Raw genomic sequence first — 10000 nt, forward strand, 5'->3', positions numbered from 1 at the left:
GAAACAGTATATACCTTGGGCGTGTGGTTGATATCATTGACTCATGCTAGCCCTCAGGGACAATCGTATGTCCCATGAACATGAAATGCTTCAACACAGACTTTGATTGTACATTACACATCCACTGTAGTTTGTTCTGCTCGGGTATCCATGCGCCTTGGTTAACTGCTTTCAATGACACACATACAGTATATAAATACATAAAAAGTCAGTGGTTACAAATGTGCACAGGACCCCTTGGTGCGCTTCATCAGCTTCTCTTCCCTCGCTCAGTCAACTTGACAACAGACCAGTCATTAACAAGCAAACTAGCATAGTCAAAGAAATATATATATATAAAAAAAATGGAAGGACTTTGTCTTGACCAGAAGAGCTTTCTGGACTACAGTAGACGCTTCATTGGGTGAACATATGACAAGCTTTGTGTGTTTGTTAATTCAAGGTTGTTTGGTTTAAGGCTGTTTGCTATTCTCAGACGCTCACGGCAAGTGTAGTAGCAGGAAGATGGAAATGGCACTATGGTAAACACAAAGAGTGGTTGAAGTATTGCATCCAGTGTTGATGTGGGATGGCTCACTCTCAGAGCGGCTGTCGGCCCCTCCACCGCTCCTTTCAGGAGGAACTGCAGGGGACAGCAGATGTTAGCTGCTCACCATTTCTTCAGGGAACTCTGGGGGGGTGCTTAGACACCTCACGGTGGATTGCAGGAAAGTTGTCTGCATGATTAGGCATGCGTGGCTGGATGTCTGGGATCTCTCTGTGCCCAACTCCACCTCCACTCTTTCTATACTCTCTCTTTCTCTGTCTCTCTGTCGCTACTTTTTTGCAACACATTTGGAAAAAGAAATGGAATAGATAGTGAGAGCAAGGGTCAGAATACATCACAGTTTTTAGGTACTTTGTGTAATCTAGGATAAACCTTGAATGTGAATATTGTTTTTTAATATTGTGTTAAGATAAAGTGTGTTTTTTTCCAATGATATAACAGGGTTTAGTTTGACTTAAACTAAAATGAATAGCTTTATAACGGAGGTCATAATATTACAGCTAAGCATTGTACAAGTTTAGTTTCACTAAAACTAAATCGCAATGTGTCATAAAGTTTTTGCCAAAAATACAAAAAGTGCCGCTCTCTCCATCTCACTTTCATCCCTCTCTTTCTCTAACACATGCTGTGCTAGAGGTTCACCTTGAACAGATGCTGACAGGGCCCCCATGATGCTGGGAGACAAAGATGTATTGGGCCCCTATACACACACACACACACACACACCCCTTCCCTGGATGACGTCCAAGAGCAGGTGGTGGTGGTGGCGGGGGGGTGGGGATTATTGCGTGTCTGAGTTTGTTTTCTAGAGCATGTCCTGGACTATCCTGCTTGATAAAGCGGTCAATAGATGTGAAAGCAAAGATAAACCATGACCGACCACAGGGAGCAATATGGAACGCAGCCCTGGTCTTCATCACACCTGTTCCCTCCTGTCCACCTGCCTACCAACACCAACACACCACGGCCGCGTTCCAATAACAACCCAGAATCCCTTGCCTCCGTGGGTGACATCTGCAATTCAACTGAGAAATCGTTCTACCTCTATCAATCTCTTACACGCCAGCTTGCTCTTAGATTAACCCAGCTATTTTTCCAAAGAGGTTTGTCGAGCTTAACAAACATCCAACGTAGCGTGTTAAAGTGTGGCACTTGTATTTCATTCCATTAGCTCTCTCACAGTGAGAGCTGTGAGAGTCAAGCCATTAGCTCAGCTCAGCAGACTTCACCAGGGGTGCAACAATGCACACATTGTATGCACACACATTAAGAGTGCAACGTCCCCATTTGAGTTCATTATGAACTACATCATACCACCCTTAATATATATATATAATAATACAAGACAGAAAAAAAGCACGGTAGGTGGTTTTGAGAAGAGGGATACACTGAGACACATACACAACCACATACACACACACATACATACATACATACACTCACACACTCACACACACACACGCACACACACACACGCACACACGCACGCACACACATACACACACACATTAACTCCTTACAAACTTGATGCCCGCCCCACCCATGTCCTCTGCTGGCTCTCTTTCCCCTGACTATGACTACTGCTCTCCTCCCCACTCCACCGTCCCCACGCACCTGGTCAGGATCTCACTCATCCTGACACTGGCTGGCCAATCAGCCGCCCCCCTGGCTCTCAGGCCGCCCGATAAGGCACCACTAAAATTGCAGAAATATGTCCCTGCCCATCCACCAGACAAGGATTAATGGAGAGAGAGAGCAGGAGGGGAGAGTTGGTGGAGCGGTTGGAAAAGAGTTACATGGAGAGAGAGAGAGAGAGAGAGAGAGAGAGAGAGAGAGAGAGAGAGAGAGAGAGGGGGGGGAGAGAGAGAGAGAGAGAGAGGGGGAGAGAGAGAGAGAGAGAGAGAGGGGGAGAGAGAGAGAGAGGAGAGAGAGAGAGGGAGAGAGAGAGAGAGAGAGAGAGAGGGGGGGGGGAGAGGGAGGGAGAGAGAGAGAGGTGGTGGGGTGGTGGGGGGGGGGGGACAGGAGACTTTGAATGAGGACATCTATGATGAGGTGTGCAGAGTTTGGGGAAGGTGAAACGAGGGTGCATTGTGAAGTGTGGAGGGAGGAAGACAAGATGGCGGTCAGACATGGATGGGGACGGCGTGATGAATGGGGTAAAAAACATGGTTTCTTCGTCATCAGCTCCCGGGAGAGAAGCAATGTTTGTCTCCTTCTGACAGCAGTCTATATTTATATGTGTGTGTGTGTGTGTGTGTGTGTGTGTGTGTGTGGGCATGTGTGTGGACGTGTCCACCTTGTTATTTCTGAGTGATTACTGATCTCTCATCCCCTGCAGCCAGTACAGCAGTCAGCCGTGCTGCTCGTTACCTCCGATATCAACAGCACAGCCAGACGGTTCGCAATGTTAAGAGAACTCATAATGAGCACCGCGCAGAAGATAATGACCATGTGTCTCAAGCAGATGATTGGTTGCAGCAAAGGAAATGATGCCCACCCCCCCCCCCCCCCCCCACCCCCATCCCCCTGTGGCAAAGCTTCCACTTGGCCCCGCCTCCTGTTCTGGTCTGCTGTTTCATAAGTGTCTGGCTCAGTCTTTTGGGCCAACACAGTTCAATTATTAGTAGATAAGTAGATCTCAGGCGCAAAAGTCAAAGTCAAACCTCTCGTTCAATTATTCACATTTAAATTACGTTTGTTTGTCTGATTGGCCAGACCATGTGACAGGTCTTTGATGATTGTGCAAGTTTCAATCTGGATTGAAATGACCATAATTGATCTGTATATCATGGTTCAAGTAAATCTGCCACCAAACATAAGAGAGACAGCAAGAGAGAGAGAGAGAGATCCGGAGTGGGCAGAGATGTCCATCATACGTTCAACAGGCCAATAGGTCAGTGATGCTGGAAGGAGGAGCGTCCTTCTATCTTCTTATTGATGTCTAATCGAGGTCTCAGTGATGACTCATGTATAATGTGAGTTGACGAGTTGGGAGAGAGACAGAAAGAGAGAGAGACGAAAAGAGTGAGGGAAATAGAGCTCTCTTCCCTAAACTAAGAGCAAGGTGAGAGAGAGAAAACGAGATGGAGATCAGGGTAAGAGGAAAGGAAGACTTGCGACAAAAAGTCTAAAAGTCTAAAAAGTAAAAAAACAAAACATTTATGATCCACCTGTGACAACTTTTTAAATATAAATTGGGGAAAAATAATTGCAAAAAGAGATTTCCATGCATCCACCAAATTCCAGAGCGGAATATCCTATCTGATAGAGTTCTGATCGCCGATATCATTGAGGCAACGTGTCTGTTACGTGTCTGTGATTGTTTTGACCAGCAGAGTCCTTATCATCCTCATTCTGTGTCTGTTCTGGTTCCTGAACAGTCACAGAGTTGTCCCTCACACCACAGTTGTAATAGTTGCCCAGTGGAGGTGTAATCCAACAGCGTTCTGCACTCTTCCAGTCAAGGGTGTTGTTGCCGACCATTTCTGAACCAGTTCTTCAGAATGTCTTGAGTGTTTCTGTAATGTTATCATGATCTGGGCTGAGAATGGCTATCTGTTGGGTCTCAGGATCTGGAAGAACAAAAAAATAACTGCATTATTTTAGCGTTATTTTATAATTTAAAGGCACAATATGCAAGATCTTCTAAACCTAACCTAACCCTGTAGCCTTTCAAGCTAGCGCCGATCTAAAGTTTGATCCCTTACGTCTGAGCAATTAGGATCCTACAGCCTTTAAGTTAACGTCCACTAGCGTTAGCTGTCACTAAACGTCCACTAGCGTTAGCTGTCACTACAAAAATTGCAAACAGCCTAAAATATCCCCTTTTTCAACATGATAAACAACAAGTTGTGAAGTTGTCTCACCAGTCCTGAGCGTAGAGGAAATCGGTTATTGCACAGTGGCCTCGCAGGGGGTGGGGGTGGGAGGGTGGGGGTGGGGGTCTTCAGACGTTGCTACGCAGCAGCCCCCCCTGTGGGTGCTCAGGGGTACTGCACTCCGACGAGTTCTTGGCTTTGTCCTTATTGTTGTTGGGCTCGTTGTCTTTGATGATGTCATACTGCCGGCAGAACAGGACGATCACACCTGAGAGAGAGAGAGAGAGAGAGAGGCGAGAGTGGTTTGGGAAGATTGGGGAGTGAGAGAGAATGGTGAGACTTTCCTGTTAGGTCATACAATGTGGATATACATTCTTAGAGTAGAGTGTGTTGTATACTGCATATTGAACGCCTTACATTTTGGAAATCTCAGAGAGAGAGTAAGAGAGAGAGAGAGAGAGAGAGAGAGAGAGAGAGAGAGAGAGAGAGAGAGAGAGAGAGAGAGAGAGAGAGTAAGAGAGAGAAAGAGTAAGAGAGAGAAATAAAAACAGAGAGAGAGAGTAAGAGAGAGAAAGAGAGAGAGAGCGAGTAAGAGAGAGAAAGAGAGAGAGAGTGAGAGAGAGAGAGAAACAGAGCGAGAGAGAGAGAAATGGGGAGTGAGAGAGAGAGAGGGGGGGAAAGACAGAGACAGATATATAGTACAGGGGTGCGACATCAAAGTAATCGGGGCACAAAGTCAGATGATGACGGGTAAGCAGCACAGAGAAACCTGGAGGAGATAAAACGACCATACCTGGGAGACAGCCGGGCACGATGAGGAGGGAGATAGATGGAGGAGGAGGGAGATAGATGGAGGAGGAGGGAGATAGATGGAGGAGGAGGAGGAGGAGGAGGAGGAGGAGGAGGGGGGAGTCGGGGCATTTCGGGTGCGGGAGAGAGACAGAGAGAGGGGGGAGGGGGAGAGATATTATGAGGGCATGGCATTCCACTTGTGTCAGCTGCCTAGAACAGATCCAGCGATGATGTGGAGTATGTGGAGTGGTGGTGGGGTGGGTGGTACCTGACTCAATCCCCCGGCCCACAGGCCCCAATTAACTCAGAGAAGAACCCCCCATTACTCTCTTCTTCCTCTTCTTGATACGTCCCCATCCTGTCCTTAAGCAACACATTTATGTGCTCTTTCTCAATTTTCCCCGCTCTGTTTCTCGCTGTAATCTCTGTCATCATCTCCCTCTTTCTAATCCACGCGGTCTAATGTCCTTCTCTCCCTCCGACTCTCTCCCTTGTGTCTAGCCTTCTCTGGCCGTCACTCAATCCTTCCATCCCTATCACTTTCTCTCTTTGATCATATACTTCCATATACTCATATACATATATATCATATACTCCCGCTGTTTTGGACTCTCTTTCACTCTGTCTCGCTACCCCCTCTCCCTCCCACTCTCTCTCTCTTTCTCTCTCTCGGTTTGCGGTAATTGGCAAGGTGGCTGCTCCATGGCTGCTCCATGCCAAGACACATCTGTGTCTCATCTCCGCAGATGATGCAGGCTAGGGAAGAATTTATAACTGTCAAACAAAAAAATGATGAGAGTGCGGAAAAACAACTGCAATATAACCCTCCAAATTAATTTTTAACGAAGCTACAACAAAGTCAAATATTTTAGAGGAATTAAGATGAGATTGGTGTAGCGAAAGGCACATTATGTGGAGGTTTAATATATTCCTGTGGGCATTGCTATTTTTACCAGCACAGTTCACGCGCGTGTGTGTATATATGTGTGTGTTTTGTAGTAGTTGCAAAAAAAAATAAAAAAAATAAAAATAAAAAAAAATATATATATATCCTATTTATATACTGTATGTATACGCCAGATTTAAAATTAAATAGTTCATCAAGGTCAAATAAAGCATTGACCTTTGAAACCCTGAGTCAAGTAGTTTATTAATAATAATAATAATAATAATAATAAATGTGATTTATATAGCACCTTTCAAACTCAAGGACGCTTTACAATATGGGCAGGAACATAACTGAACAGAACTTAATCCAAAATAACACAAAGAGACGAGCAGACTGGGGGGGGGGGGGGGGGGGGCAGGTCCCAGGCAGTAGGCAAGTGGAGGGCATGGAGGGATTTGTAGTTGATGCAGGATTTGATGGGGAGCCAGTGGAGCTAGTTTAGTAGCGTTTCAACCTTGGCTGTAGTCTGCCGTAGCGCTGGCTCTTGGTGCCAAGAGGGTAGTGCAGGAATGAAGGGGGAACGTTGGCCGGATTCACATCCGCTCTGAGCATCCTCCACAGAAGCTAGGGCTGTCAGTGTTTCATCCCTTATCAAACCATACAACTATTTTTGATATTTAAAAATATGGATATTCCCCACATGAATAGATAACTCAGATAGATCTGAGTTATCAGCATATAAACATCTTCCTACAGTACGTATGTGTCACCATCCTTCCCCAACATCGATCACCTCTTGTTCAGCCCTCGCGGTCCTCCCCCCAGGTTGATCACTGATTGCGATCACCGGTGTCGCACTTATTGCACGTGGTATTGAGTTATAGTAATTGGTTGTGTAGCATCTTATCCTAGCTATCTTTGTTGTGCACGGGGGAATGGGTGAACCTAGCGATTTTTGGTGCTTTGCACTTGGTGCTATGAACATCCTTACTGTACCGACGGTGATGTATTTTTTCACTTACTTATGACAAATGTGCTTATTGTAAGTCGCTCTGGCTAAAAGCATCTGCCAAATGCCCCAAATGTAAATGTGAGTGTATTCTGGGGCGGGGTCTGCTGGCTCTCCCGTGATGGCTTTCGGTTTGCTTTCAGTGGGCCGGTGTGATGCAGCGACGCTGAATCAGCAGGGGGCCGGGTGTATGTGTGTGTTACGGTGTGTGTTACGGTGCTGTGCGTGAGGTCAGGGTTACCTGCCCACATGACCAGTACCACCACGATGATGATCAGCTCTCCTGCTCTCAGCTGGGCTGTCTGATCGTACCCCTCCATTCCATTCTCATCTGCACACACACACACACACACACACACACACACACACACACACACACACACACACACACGTATTTAGTTAGTGTATAGTTGTATATTTGTTTATGCTGTTTATATGTCCTTAGATTTCAAAGCGTACATTCACGCAGCCCCTCGCTCTATCATTCCATCACTTACCTCATTCGCCCACTTGCTTCCTCACTCCCTCACTCATTCATCCACCTGTTTCCTCACTCACTCCCCCCCTCACTAACTCCTCCCCTCACCAACTCCTCCCCTCACTCACTCACTCACTCACTCATTTCTCAACTACTATCACTCATTCACTTACCACCTCGCTCAATCACTCTCTCACTCACCTCCTCTCGCCCACGCTGTCCCTCATTCACTCACTCATCCGCCAACCTCCCCATTCATCCACTCACCCACTCACTCACTCACTCACTCACTCACTCACGCCGCACCCCGTCCACGCTCTCACCCGTTCACCTGCTCACCGGGGCTCTTGGAGGCCATCTTCTCGGACTCCCGGGGGGTCCGGAAGACGAGGGCCTCGCTGGGGGGGCTGCTGCCCTCCACGCTGAGGCTCTGCACGTGGACGATGTACTCGGTGTCCTCGTCCAGGTCCCAGAGCACGCAGGAGCGCGTGGTGGTGTTCACCTCCTGGATCAGCCTCAGCATGCGCACGTCCCTCTTCTGGAGGGGGGGGGGGGGGCAGGCAGAGAGAGATAAGCAGCAGGAGGGGGAGTGGAAGCATTTATTACTGCGGTCATAATCTTGGATCCAGCAGTCCTACTAGGAGGGCACTCCGAAAGGGGCGGAGATACACCCTGTTTCCTGTGGTTTCCTGTTTGGTTTAAGATATAGGCCCTGTCCCATTTCTCCCCCCTTAAAACTTCCACTTGGTTTGGAGTGCCCTCAACAGTAAATCTTCCACTTCGTTTTAAGCCTGCATCGGACCTCACTACGTTTTGAGGGTTGATTATAAGGGCAAAATAGCACTCCCCCTTGCTCCCTACAGTAATGGGACACCCTACCCCTACACAAGAATGTGCAAAATATAGGGTTAGGGCAAAAATCTAGGGTTAGGGGAGGTATTGGGACGGGGCCATAGTCTAATGCATGGTGCTTTCACAAGATTTTAAGTGTATTTATACAGTTGAGGTCTGCGCAGAGTTGAGTTGAAACATTCACAGACCATTTTTCTTATAATGCTGTTGTCCGGACAGGAGGTTTAAGCTACTGGGAAAAGTTGACTAGGGCTGGCCGACTTTGTGTTTGCTGTTAGTCAATTACGCACCTACAGATCACTGCCTCCAGCAACCGGATTGGTCAGACCAAATGGAAAAAAGCCTCACCCAGATTTGAGCTAGACTTCTATCAGACTTCAGAATCTTATTTTTAAATCTGATTTGTGAGACTACTATTGTCTTAGATTGATAATTAAATGTTTATTGCTATAAAAATATTCTGGTGCAAATTAATCATCATGACAAGCTATGTCTGGATGTTTGGATGTTTACATATTATATACTTTGTTTTTATTAATAAGCCGCTACTGTAGTTATATTAATGGATAGATATTAATGTTATGGAGCATAACACATTGTTATCTAAGAATAGCAAAGGCGTTGCTCAGGGGGGTTTTAAGTTAGAGGATGTCAAATAAATAATCTGGTAGCTGTGGGAAATGTCCCAGACAAAAGCAATTTTGTGTTGCATCAAACATTTTATAGACTTTAATAGTATAGCAGCAGGTGCTAATGTAACTGAACAACATTTATCTGACTTTACTGTTTTTACTCCTATGCCTGAATGCTACTGATGTATATAATTATCTCTCTCTCTATACCTCTCTCTCTCTAGGTACCTCTCTCTCTCTCTCTCTCTCGAAGGCTAAATAAAACTGGATGTGCCATAATTGAACCCTTTTGACTTAACCGTTAACCATAACTCAACACGGCACACAAATTCTCATCTAGATAATTCATTGGGTTCATTCCACTGCAATAGCTTCACAACTCAGACAGTGTCTCCCCCTAGAAGTGTTGCTGTAACACAGTACAGGACTGCTTCAATTGTATGCATGTGTGGGTGTGCCTGCACATGCACACAACCCCCCCCCCCCACACACACACACACACACACACACACACACACACACACCAGGGTCACCTGTTGTGTAACTGAGAATCCAATGACAGGATCTCCGTCCAGGATCTCCCATGTGACCACGGCAGAGTTCCCCTCCAGGTCTCTGATGGTCACATTCAGCGGTGCTGAGAGCAGGGTGTCTGGGACACACACACACACACAAACATGCACACACACACACACACACACACACACACACACACACAACAGCTATTACCATAGCTATAGGGCAGTTTGTGTGTGTGTTGTTTTTTTTGTACGTCCCTGTGCAAAGCCTCTCCTCTTCCTGTGGTCGGCTCTATCTCCCTCTTCTTTATGTAATCTTCTATATGATTTATACAATCTTATATATTATCTCTCAAACACATTAATCATGTCCTCCTTCATTCGCACCGGTGCCCTTTATTCACAGTCTCCTGGGTCTCCTTCAATGAGCAGCTATCTCTCTCTCTCTCTCCTCCTTTCTCACCT

At 46.3% G+C, this 10000-nt stretch overlaps 1 protein-coding gene across 1 annotated transcript in view; it reads right to left on the bottom strand.

The window, feature by feature from the left end:
* Window positions 1-4493: 4493 nt before the first annotated feature.
* fndc5b (fibronectin type III domain containing 5b) overlaps window positions 4494-10000 on the bottom strand; it is a gene marked incomplete at both ends in the record, with an annotated part of 8058 nt that continues 2551 nt past the window's right edge. The window contains 4 exons of the mRNA XM_084484807.1: window positions 4494-4633; window positions 7297-7386; window positions 7873-8071; window positions 9551-9669. Of these exons, the coding sequence (XP_084340933.1) occupies window positions 4494-4633; window positions 7297-7386; window positions 7873-8071; window positions 9551-9669 (548 nt within the window). The remainder of the gene's footprint in view (window positions 4634-7296; window positions 7387-7872; window positions 8072-9550; window positions 9670-10000) is intronic.

The sequence above is a fragment of the Micromesistius poutassou genome, assembly GCF_964030765.1.
Source record: "Micromesistius poutassou genome assembly, chromosome: 20".
Lineage (NCBI taxonomy): Eukaryota > Metazoa > Chordata > Actinopteri > Gadiformes > Gadidae > Micromesistius > Micromesistius poutassou.